The sequence below is a fragment of the Staurois parvus genome, unplaced genomic scaffold (genome assembly GCF_062004578.1).
Source record: "Staurois parvus isolate SC_StPar_1 unplaced genomic scaffold, SC_StPar_1.0 ptg000172l, whole genome shotgun sequence".
NCBI classification, from domain to species: Eukaryota; Metazoa; Chordata; class Amphibia; order Anura; family Ranidae; genus Staurois; species Staurois parvus.
Window position 1 is genome coordinate 9,029,535 of NW_028317968.1, and position 25,905 is coordinate 9,055,439.

Genomic DNA, 25,905 nt, shown 5'->3' on the forward strand with positions numbered 1-25,905 from the left:
CCAAATATGCAATGCCTGAGCCCATCCCTGTCCAGGGAGGGAAGAATTGAAAGCAATGAAAACCAGCTTCCCGGATACCCAGTACCCAAATAGCAAAAGACAGGAGGGGAAGTCAAGTAAGAACTGATGATATACATACAGATAAGGCAGCTTTATGCCTATTTTTTCTACTGCGGTGAAGTCTTTTGTACAACTAACTGATGAATTTACACTTAATTCTAAATGGTTTTACCAGTTTCTTTAATTGAGAAATGCAATACCAGCACCATCTGATTTTTTTTCTGTCTCTTTATCCTACTTGTATATATTTGACAATACTGTATAGGAACCATCTACGTAGGGTTTGATTTCTGCCATGTATGTGGTGTTATTAGAACACTTCTTATTGAGATTTCTATTGATCTGTAGAGCACAATGAGAAAGGGATTTGAGATTTGAGATTTGGAAATGAGATTTGTGATGTTATTTTACAATCAGTGCAACAGTGAAACAGAATTGAGGTAACGCAAGCTGCAATAGGTGCGGTCATTCTTCAGGATCCCTTATCCATCTTATGTGGTGATATCCCAAGTTGAAGAGATATTGGGCTGAGGTTGTAAGCACTCTGAATGTCTTACTGGGGACTACAGTAATATCTTAGTGGAACTCCTTACGTGCCTGTTAGTCCATTTTGACTCTTATTCTATGGACCATTATCTGGTGTTCATCAATTCTAGAGCTTTATTCAGAGCCCGAAGGCAGATTGCACTTAAACAGACCTTGCCTCACCCACCAACTCTTTCTGAATGGATAACAGATCTAAATAGGTATATTTCCTATGAAAAACATACTTATTATCTGAGAAATTCTATGTATAAATTTAAATGTTATATGGCTCCAATGGATGGAACATACATTTTCTTCTTTTTGGGTCCCTATGGGTTTTTTTATTCTTTATCCTTTATAGGTCTATTTTCTATGTATTTCTTTTCCTACTATGGTTTAAATATTGTGTATTATTAACATACATTTTTTCACAGTGGTGTTAAAGTATAAAATCTCTCTTTAACCACTTCCATACAGGGCACTTTTACACCCTTCCTGCCCGGGCCAATTTTCAGATTTCAGCGCTGTCTCACTTTGAAAGACAATTGTGCAGTCATGCAACATTATACCCAAACTAAAATTTTATAATTTTCTTCACACAACTAGTGCTTTCTTTTGGTGGTATTTAATCACCACTGGGGATTTTTATTTTTTGCTAAATTAACAATAAAAGACCGAAAATTTAAAACAAAAAAACCCATGTTTTTCTTTGTTTTTTTTTGCAAAAGTTTAATTGTTCTTCATAAATTTAGGCCAAGATGCATTCTGCTACATTTCTTTGGTGAATATAACCCAAATTAGTATTATTTATTCTGTAGGAAAGTTATAGAGTTCACAAACTATGGGATATATCTGAATATTGATCAATCCTGAAGTTCTGACAGCCAATCTAATTTCTTGAGGTCCAAGAATGTCAGAACAGTACAGATATCCCCCAAATGATCCCTTTTTGCAAAGTAGACAGTCCGACGTATTTCATAACAGGCATGGCGAGTTTTTTGAAGTTGAAATTTTTTTGTCATAATTTTTCAGAAGAAGAAGAAATTAAAAAAATGGTTTTCACTATTTTTTTTTACATACTGTCACCAGTGAGTGCAGTACAGCGTCATCATATAACTGGCATGGCAGTGATCAGGGACACTGACTGGTGACAGTACAAAAAAAAGATTTTTTTTTTTTTTAATTTTTTATTATTTTTTTTTCTCTTTTTTTAAGATTTGTTTTCATAATTCACTATGACCAAAGTAGTGTAATGTTACCATAGTAACATTGTACTACTTTGGGGAAGTGATTTTTTTTTTTTTTTTTTTTTACACAATTTGCTAATAGAAAAGAATTGATTTGCTATAAGCAAGCATTTACCTGAATAAACTCGATTCATTCAGGGTTCTTTTTTTTCTGTGATTAGCTGTGATTTGGCCACGGCTAACCACATGACACAGCTGGGCTGTGATTGGCCTAGCTTGTGCATGTGATCGCTGTGACCATTCACAGCTAGACACACTTGTATACAATGGATGGCATGAAAGGAAGCCATCCATTGTATACAACTGTCATGTGACCTGCTGTGATTGGACACAGCAGGTCACATGGTACTGGCAACGGGGTCGGTACACAGATCTGTCATCGGCCGTATCCGAGGTACATGGCCGGTGATAGATCTCACCACAGGGCGGCCCTGCAGGCATGCACAATGCATGTTCCGGAAAGGACGCCATATGGCGTCCACCCAGAGGGACGAGCTGTTCGCCTGGTCACCATCTCGCTATAGGCCAGGAGGCAACTGGTTAAATAAAATCTGATTAAAAAAAGGGAGACAACATCACTTATCCACATCAATAGTCCTGATCAGGGTCCAGGTTTTGCCCGTTGGGGTGGGCATACCCCTTAAGGGGTCTTCAGGGTGTAAAGTGCTGTAGGAATGGACAAGGACTCTGGACCTGTATAGCAGTCAACTACATCTGTTGCCCAATGTGCCAAGGTAAGCGCCAAACACATGATCTGATACCAAAAAAAAAACATATTACAGGCTGGCCTGCCAAGGTATACTCAAGAGCATTGGATCCAGAGACTTCTAATGAGCCATGATCTGTTAGATTTTGATAGAAGTGTCAGTTGAAGGTAAAATAAATCTGGTGAAAATTAGCTGGAAATTCTTCTACAAGAAGAGAAAGCATTCATTACAGAAGAACACTAGCAAAAAAACCATGAGTCTCATGAAGTGGGCATGGTTATATGGATACACTGGGGGGAGACAGTATCCAATCACCTGCAGGAAGTGGCATGCAACTGATGGTCTATGAATATTCCTGTGTCCTCTACAATATGATAGATACATTTCGACATACTGTGCATGAAAAACTAAAACTGGCAAAATTATATGTAGAGACATTACATTTGTATCTACTACACTAATGGCTAAATATTTATAGTTGCACATATTTAGATTACGTATCATTTGCACTTACTGCAAACAAATTGTCAGACGTACCTTTTTCACCTCTAAAACGTATAGCATCATAATAGATCTGCAGCAATTTATCAAAATCCGTCTTATCTCCTCCTTGTGGTTCCTTAATGACTGTCTTGATTCTTTCTAAGTTCTCCCATAAGCCTGTATGCATCCATCTGTCTTTCAGTTTTTCCAACATCTGAAAAGATTCAGTTTAAGAAAGTGTCAGCGGTGTTTATATTAATATACTAATCAACAGAGCAGTCTCATTAACAGTGAAGCTTGCCTTATTGTATTTATGCTAAACCTTTAGCTGGGAATTTGTCCTTTTCATGGCTTAAACAAATAACAAGAAAAACAATGTCCAATGTCCAGGGCCAAAATGGTCTACCAGCAATGGTGTTGAAGGGAGATTTTAAGCTCTGGTAATATAAGATGGTGTTTCTTGAATGGCACAGTAATTCTATAAACCATCTATGTTTTTACAAAATAACCTATTAAATAACACTTTCCACAATATTAGTTATAAAACAAGTTGTTACAGGGCTGGGGATATAAGGAAAGGTGAGCATGAGCTGCTTGGGAGAGCGGTGTTAAAAAAAAAAGCCTGTGGCAATGCCCTGCATGGGAAAGTGACAGGTTTGTTTTAAGTTCACTTAAGTTACCAACTTTAAATCCAGTCTTGCTTGCAGAATTAAAATTTGCCTACCAAAGTCCCCTGGTGTAGAAATTTTCAAAAACCCTCTCAAAAGTTTATATATGCATAAAAAGTAAAGTATATGCCTCCTTAGAAAATGGCTTTAAAACGGAATATGTAAAAACTGAGTTTATTTGGTACAAAAAAACCAACAAAGCTAAAGTGCAGTAACCTATGAGAACTGTATTTCAATTTTCTGATACCAGGCAACAAACTGCAAATATTGACTGGCTACTATAGGTTACTGCACTTTGGTTTAAGAAGACAGATAGTTTATGAAGTATAGCTTCAGATTAATAATCTAATTTATTATCCAAAATACCTGAACTCTCTGTTTAGTATGAAAAGTCTACAGATTCAGCCTACATAGTAATGTTTATTAATAGGTATGTTCCACAATGCAGAGTCATGAAAGGTATCTGGAAATGACATTTACTACACGCTCACTTAGCTGCCAGCGGAGCTGTTACAACTATAATCATTTCAGAACTGTTATGCTTGCAAAGAGACTACAAAATTAGCACTCCAATTGGGCAGTAAACATATTGATATGTAATATCAAGATGTAAGTGAGCTGTGAAACAAACGAGCCATTCAGCTTTGTAAGGAAAGGATGGCTAAATGATTTACAGATCAAATGATTTAACCAGAACCTTCCATTTAGGTTTTTATACCATGCAGAATCTACTGGGCATTTCACCAAACTGAAACACTAAACAATATTTCAACCTGCCTCAGCTGATACTTGGGGAGAATAAAAACTAAAAAATCTATTACGTTCCTAATAAAATCACAGTATCAACGCTGCTGTTAGTGCAAAAAGTCAGTGAGTCTCAGAGGAAATTCATTGATCTAAAAGCCTTTTGCCATGCACATTTTCTCATGTGCTTGATGCTTATATTTTCTTCTTGGTTAAGCATTGCTTTAAAATCTAAGTGCTTCAGTGCTGCTAAGAGAGAGGGTTGAAGGGTCATGAAGAAGTTTCTATGATGCAAATAAAGTTAAAAAAAAACAACACACAAATACAAGTAACAATCTGTATTTAGTTGTAAATAGACGAATACTGTTACAACAAAGTCTGATCAGTTGTGATGATTGCCAAACTTAGCTTTTGGCTTAGAAGTAAAAAAAAAAATAATTTTTTTTAACTTTTCTTTTAGTCAGCTAAATATGAATATTGCATATTAACAATAGCGTCTGGGAATTTTAGACAGAGTCACACAGGAGCCATATTATATTTTTCCAATAACTGATTTAGCAATGCACATAAAGCTAAAGGTTTGGTATACTTTTTTTTTTAATGCAACCCTGGTTGGTGATTCTCGAAAAAGGTATCTCTGAAAGCAATATTTGTATTCTTGATTCTGTGTAACATAACCACTTAAGTGCCAGAAGATTTTAACACCTTCATGGTCAGGTAATTTTTTGCTATTCGGCACTGTGCTACTTTAACTGGTAGTTGTGCAGTCATATAGTGCTGTATGCAAACGAAATTTGTATAATTTTTTTTTTTTCAAACAAACAGACCTTTCTTTTGGTGGTTTTTGATCCCCAGTGGGTTGTTTTTATTTTTTTGCAATCTAAACAAAAAAAGAACCAAAATTTGGAACAACAAAAAACACAATATTTTCTGCTTTCTGCTAGATAACATATCCAATAAAAAATTAAAAAAATCTAATTTCTTCATAAAATTTTGGCCAAAATGTATTCTGCTACATGTCTTTGGTAAACAAAAACCCAATAAGTGTATATTGATTGGTTTGCATGAAAGTCATAACGTCTACAAACTATGTTATAGATACTGGGATTTTTATTTATTTTTATATTAGTAATGGCAATGAGTAGCAATAGTGGGACTCTAAGAGTATGGCAGGCAATCTGACACTAATTGACACTGCCATCAACATCTCCAGTGACACTAGTACAGTGGTCAGTGCTAATAATATACACTGTCACTGTACTAATGACATTGACTAGGAATGACGATCAAGGGGCTAAATATGTGCCTAACAATGTTTAGTGTGTGTACTGTGTGCTATTTTACTAAGCAATGTGCCGGTTTTTACTCTCTGCTTTGCAGGGAGAAAAAAAGCGGCACATCTGTGCTATCTGAAGATAGCCCTGTGTTTGCCAACACAGGACTCTCTTCTGTCATTCATTCAGTGGGTCCCGACTATAAATCATTGGCCGGAACCTGCTGATCAGCTTGTGCTGCAACGAATGACATGTGCCCGTGCAACCTGGAAGAAAGCTTTGACATACAGGTGTGTGACTGTGCCTGTACGAGCCAACCTGCCTCAGTAAATGTATAGCAAGTGGATAATCTGGTGTATTTATTTGGAGATTATGTGACACTTTAATTGCACACTGGTGGACTGTATAATCATTTATCTAATTTCTGCAGGCAGTTGGTTGTACCATAGTTCATTTAGGGATCTCACAGAAAAGGGGTGAACATTTACACAGTCATGACTTTTTAGTTTTTCATTTGTTAATTTGGAAAACTGTGTAGATTGTTTTTTTCACTTACATTTTTGGTAGATAAGGGACATGAAATTAGAAGGCAAATACACAGATACAATTGAACAGGTAAATATACAGATACAATTTGCATGATAGCTGCTTTTAAATGCACTTAGTGCCAGTTCACACTCCAGCCACATTCCAGGTGTGTTTTTACTTAAAGTTCACACCACATTCCCCTGCATTTTTGATACATTTTGCTGTGTTCCAGTACAGTTCTGTGCAGAAAAAATGCAGAATGTTCTACTTTGTTTTCTGCCCTGGAAACTGACTGGAACTGACTGCACTGGTGTGAACTAGGGCCATTGGAATACATTGAAAATACTGTGCATGCATTTTTGATGCAGAAAAAAAAAAACCGCACTAGACTGCATCTGGTGTGAACTAGCCCTTATAAAGTAAACGCTAAGTAAATGGCATTTAGTTTTTGTTAAAGCACTTTGCAGCATAAACAACTGGGTTTTGTTTTTTTTTAAATACATTTTTTTTTTCATCATTTGATGCACCTCAGTGCTGCTGTTTTCCTACAGCCACTGCCTGTCTACATGTACTTGCTCCAGCGATGGCTGCGCAGCAGTGGATTTTTGGATAGTTGCAACAGCTGTCCAGGCCTGCATATTGTGTTGAAATGGTGACTTGTAGTCTCCATTTGAAAGCCCATGTTATAAAATGACAATGCAGCAGTACAGTTGGGACACAGACTTGAATGCAGATCTACATGGCAGGGTCACCAGCTGTTATTTAATAAAATCTGCAGGTTCAAAATTATTTAAAATTATGTGAAATTTCACCATCATGTTATAGATTATATGATTATGTGTTGCCCTGGCCAGTGGCCCCTTCAACAATGTCCACCCGCATCGGGGAAGCTCCCATTCGGTTGTTTAAATGTAATGGCTGGACATACCCATACGCCCTCTCATATGTGCCCTCTAGGGTCACAGTGGGTCGCAGATCACACATTTAAACAAAGGCTGTATTTTATATATTCTATTGTGACATTGTACTGCTCATGTACAAAGGCTGACTGCTCTGATATTACTGTATATCAGTGCAGTCAGCCATTTTCTCTGACTGAGTAATTATCATTCAAAGTGTGACCACGCTAAAAATTAAAAAATGGCCTGGACTGGAAGGGGATGAAAGTGTGCAGTCTTAAGTAATTAAGGTACAGGAGTCATGTAGCTATGCCTTAAAGCACAATGAAAAAAATTAAACAGGTGGGGTTTTTATGACAGAAGAAACTCTATTGGTCTCTCCCCGTAAGCACCGGCAAAGCAGTTCTGGAGGGGATCGCTTGGCAGGTCTGACAAAATGTACTAATTTGTTGTGCATACTGGTACATTATGGCATAAATCTCCCTAACACCATTTTTTTATACCAGGTTTAATTTAACAGTGCTGCCATGGCTTGCCTAAGTTCCCCAGCCAATTGGATGGACAGCTGCTAAAGGAAAAGATAAAGTGACCTCAATAAGGGTGCAACTGTGGCCATTTTGTTGAAAATCAGGAGAGAATGTTGATTGCCCGAATCAGGGGTGTAGATAAGGGGAGGAGATTGGGGGGGGGGGTCTGAACACCCCCCCAGAGGAGAGTTGCCAACCATCCCTGCTGCCCTCTTAATTTCCACTCGCCCACGAGTGGAAATAAGGTGGGGGCGGTGGGCAGTGCTGGGACTGGGTGTGTGTGGGAGGCATGACGGTGGGGGCGAAGATGAGCAGTGATCTCTTGTATGGCTTTCAATAAAGCAGCTGGAAGCCGCAGAAGGGAGAGGAGGAGAATCAGTTTCCAGCTGCTTTATTGAAAGTCATACAGGAGATCGCTGCTCATCACCACCCCTATCACTGCACAGAACATATCTGATGGTTCAGTTTTCTGACACCCCCCCTCCCCCCCTGCTGTGTTCTTCTCAGTGCCCAGTCCCTCCCTCCATCCTCTGCACCAATAGGAAAAGAGGGGAGAGAGTCTGGATTTGCTCTGCCTCTCCCTGTGACCGTCCACACTCCAGTCCGTGCAGCTTCAGAGGATGTGTGGGCGTGAATCTGAAAACACCAGCCGACAGCTCTGATGCTTCTGAATGAGTCATGGTGAGCCTGACTTCCTTTCCTTCCACCCAACCCTCCCTTCCTTCCTACCACCCACCCCTTCCTTCCCTCCCTCCCTCTCTTCCTTCCACCCGCCCTCTCCTCCCTTACTTCCACCATCCTTCACTTCCTCTCTTCCACCCACCCCTCCCTCCCTTCCATCCACCCACCCCTCCCTCCCTTCCACTGAAAAATCAGTTTATGCAGAAAAACATTGAATCCACCAAAACTTTCTATTTAACATTATTTGAAATATTAAGCCAAAGTAATATACTGCAAATTAGACTTTTTTTTTAATACAATCTATATATAGATTGTGCTTACAACGTTTGTGCCTTATTCTGAAAAAGTTAAATGGTACTGTTGCTGTGACCAGAATTGTTGGTTGCTAGTTTTACTATGCATATTTAAATGAAGGAAAAAAGACATTAAAAGCAAACCCCAAGTGTGGAGAAAGGCAAAGTATTATGATCAGCATTAAGCTTGCTGCATGCTCAAAAACACAGTAAGACGTAAATAATTTATTGTCAAAAACTCAGCTCACAAACCAGAGTACTTCACTGCTATGATTTCTCTACTGGGACAGTGACAAAGTGCCTCCCACCATAGAAGAAAGCAGCACTGAACTGTCTTCCCAGTGCCATAAATCAACACTGAAGCCTACAGGATGTCTCCCTGGTATAAACATACCATCAATTTTTCAATAACCATGTTAAATAATGAAGCATTTGACTGTGACAAAAGTCATGAAAAATGAAATATTTTGCACGCCAAAGGCTGCTGAAAAAAAAAGAAAACCGTTTATATAAGTGTAAAAAAGGAATACACATATTTTCTCTTATAAATTTTAAAATAAAGCACTATGTACCAAAGAACCGAGAAAGAAATGAGTCTCATTATTTACTAATAAATTACACTAAATGTAAATCACCTACCAAGGCTTCTTTATTTGCCAGCCGCTGGTAGAGTATGCCAAGAATAGGCTATGATTTAATTCCAAATTAAAGAACAGTGTAGCTGGAGGATGGTATGGGGATTGATAGTCCTAAGGCCAGTAGACAGTGAAACAGAAACACATTCACAGTGTGTGGCTTGTTTATAAAAAAAGGGACAAGATTATGTGTCATTGAGAAAAGGGCAAAGCGAGTTTTCACTTATCTTACTTAAGTGAACCAAAGTAAAAATTCACATTGCAATCATGTGCAATCAAAATTTACAAAATCTAGATATTTGTTTGCACGATTATATGATCAAAGTTAGTACAACTTGACCTCATTCATTAAGCTAATGGAAAATTTGCTTGAAAAGCAAAAATGCACTTAGCTTAGTGTAAAGGATGAAGTTATGGTAATCAAACGCAAGCATAATCATATTCTTTATTTTACTTTTCTTGCACTTTTAGATATTCTCATATTATTTATTTTTGTTTAAACCGGCCATAGATGGAACAAAATTCGGCCAGTTTAGGAGGGACCGGACAAATTTTGATTAGTCTATGGTCAGGCTGGTTGTACTGATGTCGATCGATGGATTGATTATTGAATTCTGCAGGTGGGGAAGGCTCCCAGTTGGCAGAACATAATAGTGCTGTGGGAGGGATTCCCCCATTAACACTGGCTATGCTGATGGAGAAATCAAGCAATTTACTTTCCTTCAACCCCTGGTTGAAGTAAATTGCTTGTATGGCCTGCCTTAGATCCACCTTATTCACAAGTGAAAATTCACTTAGAAAGTGGACATGCTCTATTAGCTTATTAGCTTAGTAAATATACCAAATCTTCTGTTTTAAGAAGGCCATACTCTGTTTTTCACTAATTAGGTAGAGTGCCTGTTCCTTTTAGCCTGCTTCATTATAAAGCTACTTGCACACACTGCATTTAGTCTGTGTTCACCCAATCCCAATGTTATTGTATGCCCAGGAGGCACAGGTGCCGTGTTCAACCTTGTTGCTTGCAGTCTGTCTATTGCAGAACTAAAATACACTTTGGCTCCATGGGGCTAAAAGATGCATTGAGTGGTATTTAGTGCTGTATCAATCAGGGATTTATGTCCAGTATGCAGGTAGTGTTTTGCAGTGAGGAAAGATGAAAATGTGCATCCCAAAGTAAGCATCACAGACGCCAGAAAACCTTCCAGAAGGAGGAAAGCAAAGTCTCATCTGGCAGTTTCCATGCAAACTTTTTAAACCCATAAGGATAAGTTGAGTCTTCAGATCCAGAATGGGACGGATACCGCAGTTTGAATTGGGCATTGTGAATAGGTTTCAAGTAGAAACCTTGAAAACATTCTGCTCTTGGTACAAGAGTAATTACCCCTTGAAACATGTGTTTCCAGCAGCAAGAAGAGTCACAAACTCTGATGGAGAAGGAGACAAGCAGTGGGGCATAGGCAGAGTAAAAACTTCAGTTTGTCACCCCTGGAACTGAAATTCTGGACCCAGTCATTTGAGATTTTCTGGGACCAGAAGGCCAACAGAAATACCCCCACTCTGAAAAGTGGAGGTGTCCTATTACTGAGAAAACGCATTGGGATCAGATCTGGCTGGCTAAAAGTCTGTTAGGGATGAAAGAAATATTTTTCTACACTTAGGAGTAGAAGTCCTACCAGTAGAGGTGCAATCCTTTTTTCTAGAACTCTTACCTCCTGTAATCATCTTTATATGTTTATCCAAGTATGAAACAGACAGGCATTTGTCTTTAAAGGGTAACCACTCAAGGCATTTCTTGCATAGAGGTCATGCAATCAGCATTTAAACAGGATTCTGCGAATGTGGAAGGAGAGAAGACATCCTGCAGATCTGATGAACTGTATTCCGATCACACCAAAAATAACTGTGGACTGTGGCACTAATATGGCAAACTGTCATAGATGCAAGCACAGACAACATGGTGGGTTCTGCCAAGGAACAGAGTGCTTTAAAGAGAGCCTCTAACCTGGTCTACTGGGTCCTTGTACAAGGGTTTATCCTTCACAGGGGCTGTGAGGGCTGGATCTACCACAGGAACTGCCAACTCACATAGTAAACGTTCCTTAAGAGAATACTGCTAAGCAAACTGTTTTGGAGAAGTAAAAATTTTCTTCAGGTGAGGTTAATACCTATACAAGACAGACTCTACTAGTGAATAGACAAGTAAAGTCTCATCTGGTTTAGGCAGCCTATGGTGAACTCCTTTGGGTGACCAGGCTGCTCTAACAATATGCAAGAGCATATAGTATCAATAAGGTTAGCAATGGCATCCTTCAGTTTGAAAGAAATCTGATGGGTGTGCCTCAGTCAAAGATAGATCATTCTCAACTATCAACCACCCCTTGGGTAATGTGTCTGGCTCAAGGGCAAATACAAAGATTGATTCAGGAAAGGAGGCTGAAAAGGCATAGGTGTGACCCTATGTTAAATAATGGAACATTTGAATTTGCCAAAAGTAACAAAAAATAAACTATTTTGCATGTCAAAGGCTGCTGCAAAAAATCATTAGGATAGTGTTAGGATTTTGGACCATACTTTTAGTTCATACATCATCACAACAGGCCAAATTCAAAGATTGCTATCTATGGCCTCGATAACGTCAGAAATTCTGACCACAAAATCAGACACTGTGACAATTCCTCTCTGGATGAAAAAGAGGCAGCTGGTGTGGCAGATGAGCCAGCAGAATAGCCAAAGGAATGCAGGGAGTTGGATTGGGGCCATCCAACAGAGTACAGGGTACTATTGCCCTGAGCGCATAAACTACCAACCTCATTGGAGCTAAGAGTTAGTAAGGCCATCTGACTCTCTTCAATAGTGGTTTAGATCTGCCATGCTTGCGAAATACTGACCCGCGCAGATACTCGCAACCACCACTGCTGTGGAGAGAGAGCAGAGTGCCTCTGTGTCCAACACCTGTGAGCTACTGTAGACCCAAGTAGTCTCGAGAACTGCGCCACTATGAGAGTACCAGGAGCTGTTGCTAGTTTGAAGCATGCCCAGAAAAAAAGAAGGCAGGGCACACAGCCCCTAAAAGTGAGGCGGAAAAGGCACAGTGAGCGCCAGCGTTATATAGGTGCAGTAAGCGAGTCACGCAGGCGCACTAGGCTTCACAAGGAGGAGGTTACACCAATGCTCCAAACCCCCACACAACCCAAGAGGGAATAGAAATGGAAAGGCACCCTGGACACAAATGTTTAAAGAGCTTCCACTCTGAAGTTTCTGAGAGCAGGATTAAAAGAGGGATGACCCCATCCATGATGCGCATACCCCTTGCAGAGGTCTTCAGGGACAGGGCTCAGCCACTGGCAGACCATGGCCTTGAACAGTAAAGCAACCTGCAAGTACGATGACCGCTGACAAGGATATTAGAGATTTTTTACACTTCTCTTAGCCCTCTGCAGACCCATTTTTTACAGGGCATTACAGTAGACTGCAGTTGAGGAGGCAGTATATCATTTCCTCTCCACCTGTTTTAATCCAGTTGAATGGTTCCTTTTCAGTGGGTGGTTAGGTTATGTTACCTCCATACAACTGCCTTTGCGGCTTTTGGGAGGGAGTGCGGAGTTTAAAAAATGCATCTCAACCGCCAGCTTTTTGCACTCCACCTGCAAGTAAAAACTTATAGTCCACATCAGAAATGTGATAATGAAGGGGAGCAATTGGGAGACAGTGCACAGTGTTTTCACCCTATTAATTGAAGTATCTGGTATTACAATATAATTTTAAAGATGACATTTTAGTCATTGCGCACACACACACACATCTATCTATCTATCTATATATATACACAAACATACTATATATACATAAAAATACAAATTTCCTAGTGGTGTTAGTCTTGGGGGTCTCACCATCATTTCTCCTCTTCGATTATTCATATATCAAAGTCCTCAGGTTTCTTCTATCTGGTTGTGGAGTATTGATTTACATTACGTACATTTGTATGCATTCCTGTCTTTGTGCACTGTCAGTGTAGCTCTATAGTCTTTGTCTTATGTGGGTTGCTATTCACAATCCTACACTTGTTTATTTTAGGCACATGTGGAGTGTTTGATCCTGTATAGTATTTTTGTGGCTATTTGGTAATTTCTCATTTGTTCCAATGATGTCCTAGCACATTACTTGTTGTTTTTTTATTTCATGTTACTAATTATGGGTGGTCCGTGTCTGGCTGCTATTTGCTACTGTATGTGCAATAGTGGCCATCTTCTGAGTGTTTATAATATGCTTGCTTTTTCCTACTTTTTCTGCATTTTGCCATTTTTATGCAGGAACTCTTTCTGGATAGCTTTATTTAAGCTAGGATTTTGTATATTTTTCTTTTTTGATGGAATATTGTAATTTACTCCTTTTGTAATCTTTCTTTGACCTCTACCCTGTATGTGTCAATTTTACCCTTGGTGTCAGTGGGTGGGACTTTATTTGTATGTTTATTGGTTTGTTCACTTCCATGCAGGGGCGGACTGACAACTCATGGGGCCCACGAGCAATAGGGGATCATGGGGCCCCTGTGTCCTTGCCCACACTCAAAGCACACCCAAAAAAGCCTATAAAAAGGTATCAGGGTCATTTCATGGGGCCCCCTACTGACCCCGAGCCCTCCGGCAGTGCCCGAGTGCTCGAATGGTCAGTCCGCCCCTGCTTCCATGTGATAGCATCTTGAGAAAGATGGACTGAGCTTCATCGAAACATTGACAATAACAATACTGATGTACCTCCTCTGCAAGACCCGTGAGTGCCTCTATACTAGTTTTGGATTACACACACATTCCATTTTGCGTAGTTGTTTTGCAGGAACTTTAGGATGTTTCTTTTGTCAAGTAACAGTACTATGTGGTTTTGCTGTTTGTTTTTATTATTGTGTTGGTTGCAATAAAGAAGTTTGAATTTTTTATTACATAGTTGTAAACTAAAGTGGAAAGATATATTGTAATGAGAATAATATATAAAATAGCTTGTGTAAACAGATTTCCTTTAAATGTGTTTTAAAGCATATAAACTAATTAGAAATCAGCTGTCATTAATCTGTGCTCTGCAAGTTGCTAAAAGCAAACTTCTGATTGGTTGCCATGGATTTCAGGTCACTATCGCTCTTTGCACTATATTATAAAATATGCTCATTTGTTTTTGTTAATGTTTAGAGCAGATGATTTAATATCACATGAAGCTGCTCACTGGTTTGTTACAGGTTTCTACAGGAACACTGGCTGACAGCATGAGCTGCCACGGTTTATTGCTTGCATACTCCCACAGTCCAAAGAACAAAATACTTCATTTCGACTGTGTGATAAATCTCCTCTCATGCAACCGCTGCCTAAGTGGTGGGAAAAAATGCTGAAGCAAAACTCATTAAAAGTAATCAAAGTACAATTCAGACCATGTGTTAAAATAAATGCAGGAGTTATATTTTGTGCTTTCTTAACAACAAACAGCTCCACATGGAAGTGCACAGCATTAATGGATTTTTTTCCATTTCCCCCACATGCTGCAAATAATGTTCTTGAAGGTATCAAAATGTAATAATCAACATTTTATAGTGCCAGATATGAGATCTCCTCCCTCCCATAACCCATCTTCTAAAGTCACAGCTTATGAAAATAGGAGTTTGGCAGTCACATCAAAATTTGATGTTCTACAACAGAAAAAAGAGACTCCATTTGAAGCACATTTTAAAAAAGAAATTCTCTCAAAGAATACGGTGAGACTAACAACACTTAGTAATTGCAACTTTTTGAAGTTGATACAATTAATTACCTTTCATGGACCTGGAAGGTGTGCAGCCTAAACTCTACAGTTGCCATGTAAGAAATTTCCCTGAAATTTCATGCCATGCACAGGCTTGCATATGGATCTATTAATGCTTAAAAAGAGAAGACTGCATGTGCAGTACCACACAACCTTGCCAGATGATAGCTGTCCAGTTGATATATGCAGCAGCTCCAGAAACAGCTCTCCTGCTACTTTAGGGTAAGTACAAGAGAAGAGGATGTAGTTAGGCTATAGCAGGGCAATCAGTAAGGATATCCATACATAAAGGGTGAAGTTAAAGCTTCAGCAGTATTTTCATTATAATTAATAGAGTTCAGATTTGTTGCTTGAAAAAGCACAAGCTTCTTTTGCAGAAGTGTCGCACATTTTGGCCCCAAAAGATTTCAATTGGAGCACAAGAAATATTTGTGTATGCTTGTCTAGCTTTCCACTGGCTAAAAATAATAATAACAAAAATCACCGAAGCCTAAAAACAGGACAAAAATGCCCGTTAAAACGACTGAAAAATGACCAAAGATGCTCAACTAAAGTGTAAATGAGGCCTAAAAGATAAACTCCAGGCAGATATAAACGACACAAATGACTGCAGCTCTGAAATAATACATAATCATAAAATTTAGTTGTTAAGTTCAACTACAGCAAATACATGAATGTGACTTGGTATTAGTCTCTTCCATTCCTCAATGCAGTATTACCCAGATTGGGATAGGGATGAGGCAGATTGACAAGGAACATGCTGATAGGATGAGGCAGCAAAGTGTGCATAGGAATGACTTCATCTGCCTACTGCTGCTCTCAACTGTCAGTGGCATCATCTGTCTGACTATATATCAGTATTGGATGGACAGAAACACAAACTATGTGGCATGTAAAACAGCTCTCTTATATTATTATTATACAGTATTTATAAAGCGCCAACAGTTCGCTCAGCGCTGTACGTTACAAAGGGAGACAGAACATGCGACAGTACGAAAACAATACAATGTGATACACGAGGGGTTCGAGGGCCCTGCTCTTTCAAGTTTACAATCTAGGAGGTATTTCATCTGTGTGTTTCCCAAGAGTTCAGCTTTAAACCTGCCGCAAGTTTTACAAAAAAATAAATACATAAAAAGTTTCCTTAATTCACAAAACTATTTTTAAAAATTGACAATTCATGGTCCAACTTCTAATGACTTTTAAAGCACAAACGTATTTCCTGGCATTTTGGTGTAGAAATTCCCACTATACCTTGGAATTTAGTGGTTCCTTGATGATGGCAAGGTGTCCAAACCCCAAAACAACAAATAAGCATCATACCTTGGATGTGGGTTAAACCTTGGAGGAGGAATTAATTTTGTTTAAAGTGATACTAAAGCTAAAAAACATCTATTACCTTAAGGCATTCCTTGCATTAAAGTGGTTGTAAAGGCTTAAGGTTTTTACCTTCATGCCTTCTGTGTGCAGCAGTCCCCCCAGGCCCCCTAATACTTACCTGACCTCTATTGCGATCCAACGATGTCCACAAGAACCTCGGCTGTTCCAGGTCTCTGCCTCCTCAGGGCAGTCTATCACAGCCAGTGAGCCAATGAGGAGACAGAAAGGGCTTGGGAGTGCGCATGCTCAGGTGCCACCATAGCAAGAAGCTTGCTATGAGGGCACCCAACATGAAGGAGGAGTTAGAAGCACCATCGGGGGGGGGGCCCAAGAAGAGGAGGATCTGGCTGCTCTGTGCAAAACCACAGAACAGAGCAAGTAAGTTTAACATGTTTGTTATTTAAAACCAAAAAAACTGAACCTTTAGTATTAAGTATTATTGCATTAAGGTAAAAAAAACTATTTTTATTTCTCAGTCTTCCCCTTTCCTGTGTAAAATGGAAGAGACGGGAGAACAGATCTAGTGAAGTGCACGGCTGGATCTCTTTTACCCTCTCTTCCTCTTCACACAGGACTCGAACAGCAGCAGGCGCCATTGGCTCCTGTTGCTATCAATCAAATGCAGTGAGGAGGAAGTGGGAGTTGGCAGGGTTAAGTCTCGATGAAAAAGAGACATATACAGAAGAGGTGGAGCCAAGATCGCCAGCAAGGGATCTGAGAAGAAGAGGATCGGGGCCACTCTGTGGAATACCACTGCACAGAGCAGGTGAGTAGAACATGTTTGTTATTTACATTGCCTTTGTAACACTTTAATCTGACCATACATATAAACCAAAAGGTTTATCTCTTTTGTTCACCCTTTCCTAGAAAATAGTTTCAGCAGTGCTGTGCATAATCTAGACAGTCTTTAGCAAACTAGGAACAAGCAATATATACTGTATGTGTGTATACACACACACACTATAAAAAGTCTCAGAGTTTAATTGAATTGATACTATACTCTGATTAAAAAGTGTTCCTTTAATTTTTTTGAGCAGTATATATACAGTGGATATAAAAAGTCTACACACTCCTATTATAATGTCAGGTTTCTGTGATGTAAAAATGTGAGACAAAGATAAATCATTTCAGAACTTTTTCCACCTTTAATGTAACCTATAAACTGTACAACTCAGTTGAACAACAAACTGAAGACGTTTAGTTAGAGGGAAGTAAAAATAAAAAACTAAAATAATATGGCTGCATAAGTGTGCACACCCTTAAACTCATTCTTTGTTGAAACATCTTTTGATTTTATTCGGATTCAGGTCTGGGCTCTGGATGGGCCTTTCCAAAATTTTAATCTTCTTCTGGTGAAACCATTCCTTTGTTGATTTGGATGTATGCTTTGGGTTGTTGTCATGCTCAAAGATGAAGTCCCTCTTCATGTTCAGCTTTCTAGCAGAAGCCTGAAGGTTTTATGCCAATATTGACTGGTATTTGGAACTGTTCATAATTCCCTCTACCTTGACTAAGGGCCCAGTTCCAGCTGAAGAAAAACAGCCCCAAAGCCATGATGCCACCACCATGCTTTATTGTAGGTATTTTTTTGGTGATGAGCAGTGTTGTTTTTGAGCCAAACATATCTTTTTGGAATTATGGCCAAAAAGTTCAACATTGGTTTCATCAGACCATAACACATTTTCCCACATGCTTTTGGGAGATTTCAGATTTGTTTTTGCAAAATTTAGCCAGGCTTGGATGTTTTTCTCCGTAAGAAATGCTTCTGTCTTGCCACTCTTCCCCATAGCCCAGACATATGAAGAATACAGGAGATTGTTTTCACATGTACCACGCAGCCAGTGCTTGCCAGATATTTCTGCAGCTCCTTTAATGTTGATGTAGGCCTCTTGGCAGTCTCCCAGACCAGTTTTCTTCTTGTCTTTTCATCAATTTTGGAGGGACGTCCATTTCTTGGTAATGTCACTGTTGCGCCATATTTTCTCCACTTGATGATGACTGTCTTCACTGTGTTCCATGGTATATTTAATGCCTTGGAAATTCTTTTGTACCCTTCTCCTGACTGATATCTTTTAACAATGAGATCCCTCTGATGCTTTGGAAGCTCTCTGCGGACCATGGCTTTTGCTGTAGGATGCGACTAAGAAAATGTCAGGAAAGACCTACTAGAACATCTGAACTTTATTTGGGGTTAATCAGAGGCACTTTAAATGATGGCAGGTGTGTACTGACTCCTATTTAACATGATTTTGAATGTGATTGCTTAATTCTGAACACAGATACATCCCCAGATATAAGAGGGTGTGCACACTTACGCAACCATATTATTTTAGCTATTTTATGTTTACTTCCCACCCAAAAGATTTCAGTTTTCAATTGCGTTGTACAGTTTATAGGTCACATTAAAGATGGAAAAAGTTCTGAAATTATTTATATTTGTCTCATTTTTTTACATCACAAAAACCTGACATTTTAACAGGGGTGTGTAGACTTTTTATATTCACTGTATATATACTGCTCAAAAAAATTAAAGGAACAATTTTTAATCAGAGTAAAGCATCAATTCAATTAAACTTGGATATTGATCTGGTCAGTTAAGTAGCAGAGGGGGTTGTTAATCAGTTTCAGCTGATTTGGTGTTAATTAAATTAACAGGTGCATTAGATGGGCAACAATGAGACGACCCCCAAAACAGGAATAGTTTTACAGGTGGAGGCCACTGACATTTTTCCCCTACTCATCTTTTCTTACTGTTTTTCACTAGGTTTGCATTTGGCTAGGGTCAGTGTCACTACTGGTAGCATGAGGCGATACCTGGACCCTACAGAGGTTGCACAGGCAGTCCAACTCATCCAGGATGGCACATCAATATGTGCCATTGCCAGAAAGTTTGCTGTGTCTTCCAGCACAGTCTCAAGAGCATGTAGCAGATTCCAGGAGACAGGCAGTTACTCTAGGAGAGCTGGACAGGGCCGTTGAAGGTCTTTAACCCATCAGCAGGACTGGTATCTGCTCCTTTGTGCAAGGAGGAACAGGATGAGCACTGCCAGAGCCCTACAAAATTACCTCCAGCAGGCCACTGGTTTGAATGTCTCTGACCAAACAATCAGAAACAGACTTCATGAGGGTGGCCTGAGGGCTCGACATCCTCTAGTGGGCCATGTGCTCACTGCCTGGCACCACAGAGCTTGATTGATATTTGCCATTGAACACCAGCATTGGCAGGTCTGCCACTGGCTCCCTGTGCTTTCACAGATCAGAGTAAGTTCACCTTGAGCACTTGTGACAGATGTGAAAAGGTTTGGAGAAGCCGTGGAGAATGTTATGCTGTCTGAAACATCGTTCAGCATGACTATTTTGGTGGTGGGTCAGTGATGGTCTTTTGAGGCATATCCATGGAGGGACGCACAGACCTCTACAGGCTAGACAATGGCACCCTGACTGTCATTAGGTATCCGGATGAAATCCTTGGACCCATTGTCAGACCCTATGTTGGTGCAGTGGGTCCTGGGTTCCTCCTGGTGCATGACAATGCCCGGCCTCATGTGGAGAGAGTATGCAGGCATTTCCTGAATTATGAAGGAATGGATACCATTGAATGGCCCCCATGCTTGCCTGACCTAAACCCAATAGAACACCTCAGGGATATCATGTTTTTGTCTATACGACGCAGCCAAGTTGCACCTCAGACTGTCCAGGAGCTCAGTGATGCCCTGGTCTAGATCTGGGAGGAAATACCCCAGGACACCATCCGTCAATTCATTAGGAGCATGCCCCGACATTGTCAGGCATGTATACAAGTGCGTGGGGGCCATGAAATTATAGCAAAATGGACTAGCCTGTTGTATCATTTTTTCAGTGATTCCCCAAATTCCCACCTGAAATAGCAACTATACCGTAACAGATGTACTAATACTGGGATCTTGTCCCTATACTTCCAGCCAGATGCAGCTCTCATGCACAGGAGCCATACTGTTGTTGATCAGCCTACCTCTCCCCGTGTCCATTTATAGAATGACATGTCATTTGTGACTGGTTCACAGAATATAAAGCTTTCTGTGAATGAACAAGGGGACAGGAAGAGAAAATAAATGGTAATATCTGTGTATAGGATCTTCAGTGCCAGAAATTTAACAAGAGAAATGGCAATGATCCTGAAGGTGGCACACACCTTATGAGAGTTAACTATCTGTTACACAGCACAGTTCTGTATAAAGAAACAATCTGATTTTTTTTTTCTTTGTATGGAAATTCTACTTACTGATCTTTATTAAAACAAGCACTAAACATATCAATCATACCAAATGTTGGACACCGTTATAAATCAGAACAAACAACAAGCACTCTTGCTGTTGCCGCGGTCACCAAAACTAGTAGCCCCATTGGAACATTTCTCCTCCACTGTTATAGGAACAACCTACAATTTGGGATTTTCTTTCATTTTCAGTCATAATAGTAAACAGGACAAACCGAGAGGATGCATCTCTCTCACTCTATCCAATAGTAAAAAAGTGTTGGCTTCAGTTATAGTTTAAAGCAGTGTTTCTCAACATTTTTTCAGTCAAGGCTCCCTTTTAAACTATGGATAATCTCAAGACACCCTTTAAAATTCTGCACTATATCAAGGTACCCCTATCTAAAAATGTAAAAAGCTATTCTACACACAACCAGTACACCCAAAGTCAGAAGTGATTTATCCTTCCAAAGCAAATGCACCTTTGCACACTGGTACCGACTAGTATTCCAGCGGGGCTCTCTCATTTTCTCTCCCTCACTCTGCTAATTTGACCCCAGTGCTGACAGATGGGAAGGGGAGGGCCAAACAAGGATGATGTGTATTCACCCGACATCGTCCTTAACAACTGATGATGTCATTGGTTGTTAGGATGCTGGCGGCTAGAAGGTCATAAAAGTGCACAATGAAAACCTATGGCTTTGTGTAATAAAAGGCAGGACTGATCCACCTGCTGGTTTGTGTACACTTTTTGGGTATTTTGCCAAGGCATCCCCTGAAGAAACCTGAAGGCACCCTGGTTGAGAAAGGCTGCTTTCAAGTATAATTAAAGGCATTTTTCTTACGTTTTGGATAGAGTGGAGAGGGACTAGAATGCCTGTCATTTTTTATTGCTGTCTGTGCCCCCATTGAGGAGATTCACCCTCTCTCTTTGTCCTGTTAACCATTATCATTGAAAGTGAAAGTAAAAGAAATCCCATATTTTTGATTGACCCCAGAAATGTAATAGAGGGGAAATCTTCCAATAGAGATACTAGTTCTGGTGACCTGGGGGGGGGGGGGGCAAAGGGATGCTTTATTTGTAGAGATTTCCTCTCACTTCCTGTTTAGGAAGTGAAGGGAATTCTCTGCAATAGGACACAGATGGTGAAAAAAAACTGACAGGGCTTATAACCCAACCTTGCTTTATCCACAATGAAAAGAAAAGTTTTGCCTATAGTTCTACTTTAAAGTGTTACTAAACCCAGGACCCTACATTCACTATATCTGGTCTCCCACAGTAATTATTTCTGTAAACATAAATTGCTACATACCTTTTCTCATCAGCAGTTAGAGCAGTCTTAAGACTTCTATCAGTGTTCAGCAGAGCACTGGTTAAAGCTTGTAGGAGGGGCTTTCATTCTCCTCTCACTGTCCTATGAGACTGCAGAACCCCTGACCCTCTGTCTGGACAGTGACCACATGCACTCTCCCAAGAAAACAAAAACACTCTAGCAAGACACACAGCAATACTCACTAAACTGAGCAAGTGCGGCTTGCCCCCAAGGTTCTGTTCTATCAGAAGATGATTTGGGGACAGTAGAAGGGGAGAATCAGAGAAGACAGGATTAAACATCCTTTTTACACAATGCAGAGGATTAACCCCTTAAGTTTCACAGTGAGTATAACAAACATCCTTTACTGCCTATACAGAATTATTTTACAGTTGTGGGTTTAGTAACACTTTAAGATTCTGAATAGAAACTGAATAGAATTGTGTATTTTTTTTTCTTTTTTTAATTAGATACCAGACAACATGAGATAATATACTAACAAAAATAGGCCACAACAAAATAATGAAACTCCAGGCAAACCACTAACCGCACAGTTAAAATACACAAATGTTTCTATTTAATTGATTTTTATCATTTTTCAAGATAACAAAGATCTTTCTGAACAGTTACAGATGTTCTTATTGATGAATAACCATAGCAGAACATAATTTGGTCATAAGGTCACATTACATCAGACAAGCAAATATGTAATTATGCTAAAGTTATACAAGTTTTTCCTTTAGATTGGGTATTATGTTTCATTGTTCCTAAGTGTAGTATATCTCTTCTGTTGGGATTGGTCTAAAATGAGGGAAATAATAGTACATGTGTCCATTTTGTGCCAGAGCGCTCTGGATCTCGGCTAAGAACTATAATTTTAAAAAAATATATTTTCTGTCTTATCTGTCAAATTATTTGTACTTCTGTTAATCCAGTCTAGTAATTCATACACCTACCTACCTCCTGCCACACTGCAAAGCCAGGGACATGGTACACCAATTCCCTGATTCAGCAACTGCCTCCAGCCTGCCCACTGGACATCCACATAATCACCTCTTTCCTATAAGGTGACCCAAGAAGCAAGCAATGATCTAAGTAGTGCTATACTGCCTTGCTTTGCAGTGTGTGACAATGATGAGTGAATTATGAAACGGTTCATCAAAATTACAAATCCTTTGGCAGGTAATATGGCAAATATGTGTATTTTATCCATGTATTTAGTTGATTGCCTCAAGTTCTATTTAGGTTATATGCAGCCATATTTTAAAATCTTAGGAAAACGTTTGAGGATATCCAGTAACAAAGCATAGAACCACGAAAAGAAAGAGCACAAAACAAGCAAAAAGTGGACATATTGGGCTGTTTCAACATACACATTATACTAAACTGTAATCCACTCAAAGCCCCCCCCCCTAATGTTAGCATATAGACGTATTTTATGTGATGCCTCTTGATGTGTACATCTTTCTTTCACTTGATCCAGGTTTTCCCCTCAATGCTGATAGTGCTGTCCGATTGCTTGACAGTTCCTTCTTCTTACAGTATCCCACAGAGTTACTCCTGCGTGCATACTCCCAGTGTCCATTCTCTCACACGGTCTAGAGCGGCAAGCAATCATCCTCCCTCCTTCTGTGTCCTCTAGTCCGCATGCTCCCCCGCCCTTTGTGTCCTCAGTGCACACCCTCCACCCTACTTGAAAGTTTGGTTAAGTGGTGCTCTTTTGCTGGGAGCAAGTGGAAAAGGACATGAATATGTAAGCGCTGAACACACATTATTTCATTTATACTTACAGGAGCATGTTTAACTGCTTGCTAGCATGGGCAGATTATTTAAACAAAACCCCTGAGAGTTTAGTACTACCTTAAAGTTCTATCAATAGTACTTAAATGGTGGAATAAAACACAAGTCAAATAGTGCTTGGGCACTACATTGTATAATTAAAAAATCTCAAATTGTATGTTTCCTAGAAAGTTAGAATTACTGAATACTGGTAATATGTAAGGACAGGAGACACATCAAAACAGAATGGAACCCTTGGTAAAGTAGCAGTTTTGGCTCCACATCTGTTCTCTTGGCAATGATTAGGATTGAGAAACCACCCTATTTGCAATGTCTGTATCACCACATATTAGGTAAACATGTGGGTGTATTATAGAGAGGGAGTACAGTATGGAGTCTGTGAGAAAGTCAAACCCATTTTGATTAAATCTAAGATAATCACTGTATATTGCCAATTACTATTTTGGAATAAAACTTCTATATGTAAAGACTTCTATTGTTCTAAACTCCTTTTGTCTACACACTGCCTCTCCATCCCATCACATTTTTTACCTAAGGCTGTACCCTTACCATTTCTGCTTTCTAAAAGTTACAGTTCTACAGTAAAAATCTAAAAATGTGAAGTCAGCACAAGGCAGCATTAAATGCGAGTGCCTCAGGAGCAACTCATTTTTATGTACGTAAAGAGTGATGAATAGTTTGGGTGGAGATCTATGTTACAATTGTAAGTGGTCTACATTAATTCTTTTCGACATTCTTCATGCTATTTCTATGTTTTTGCCAAGCACCAAAAAGTTTGCAGACTGAGCATTTCAATACAAGTATAAACACTGCATACTTCAAGGGTATAAAACTGAAAACTAGGAATTGAAATGCATACAGAAGACCTCGGCCATAGAATCCAAGTATAGCTACAGCATACAATGGTGCCTAACTACTTCAAGCCCAACCCCAGGCTGGCTTTACTGATTACACTGCCACTGGGGTTGTCCTCTAGGGATCATTACTTTAAATAGATATTCTGTTTATCTACCCTTTCTCTATATCAATCTTTTAAACAAAGAAGACACATGCTTGGGATAAACAGCAAAGCATTTTTTATGGTCCAATGTTTTCTAATAGTGATCTTTAGATTTTTTTGCGTTTTTGTCATTGGCTTGCAACGCATGCGTTAGTATTTAGTTGCAGAACACTGCATTACTGCATATTTCAAAGAATATATTCCAAACAGTTTTCCTAAGTCCTCAAGCAGATGTACATACTAATCATATTTGTCTCTGTTCCCAAAAATTCATTTTTTTCCCGTCTATTTTTCCAAGCCCAGGGTGACTTCCTAAACTCTGCACTTCAATTATCACTATAAAATCCATTCCTGGTTGTAACTGATCCAATGAAGTTATAAAACTGTTCATTTCACATCTGAAGTATTCATGTTTTTGGGCAGAGACAAACTTGGCAGGAAACATTATTTTATCTGTCTAGGGATGACTGTACAAATAATGTACTGTAAAATTACAGAAAACACTATTTACACTTGCCCTACTTCTTTATTTTTCATGTCAGTAACAACACTGCTATAGCATATTGCTGAAAACTATTTATATCCGTTGCTATATATTTATATACCTGAGGATAAAACATAAAAAGTATGGGATCTTTAATTTTAAGCTCATAATCCACAATGTTTGGAAAACAAAACAAAATAATTGATGTAATACAATGATGTTGTCATATACACTGATATAATTGAGCACCACATCCAGATTCATGTATGTAGTAATGGTGGAGGACATTTACTGAAAGAAAAATGAGAGCAAAAGGTTGTGACCCCAATGTTTAGCAGAACGCGGACAGAATTGGCTGTTGCTGATGGAGCTTGGAAAATCTCACAGCTGAACAACACTGCAATTTAAATGCTGAATGGATTCTATAGCCATTATTATATAGAGGGAAATAGGGCTTCCACAAATTAACACTATTTGATTCTGTTGTTAGCTAATGACTTTATTTATTTTGACCTTGAGCTAGTTTTTTTGCTTTATTCAACTGCGGGTAAAGTACGCTGATACATCTGCGATAAATGGCCAACCAGGCCTGTAAATTGGGTTCTGAACCACTGACATCAAATATATATATTACTGGCT

At 39.3% G+C, this 25,905-nt stretch overlaps 1 protein-coding gene across 1 annotated transcript in view; it reads right to left on the bottom strand.

Moving 5' to 3' along the window:
• Positions 1 to 25,905, bottom strand: part of BRIP1 (BRCA1 interacting DNA helicase 1) — a 384,399-nt gene that overhangs the window by 50,849 nt on the left and 307,645 nt on the right. Inside the window, exon 15 of the mRNA XM_089676644.1 lies at positions 3,077 to 3,236. Coding sequence (XP_089532770.1) covers positions 3,077 to 3,236 — 160 coding nt within the window. The remainder of the gene's footprint in view (positions 1 to 3,076; positions 3,237 to 25,905) is intronic.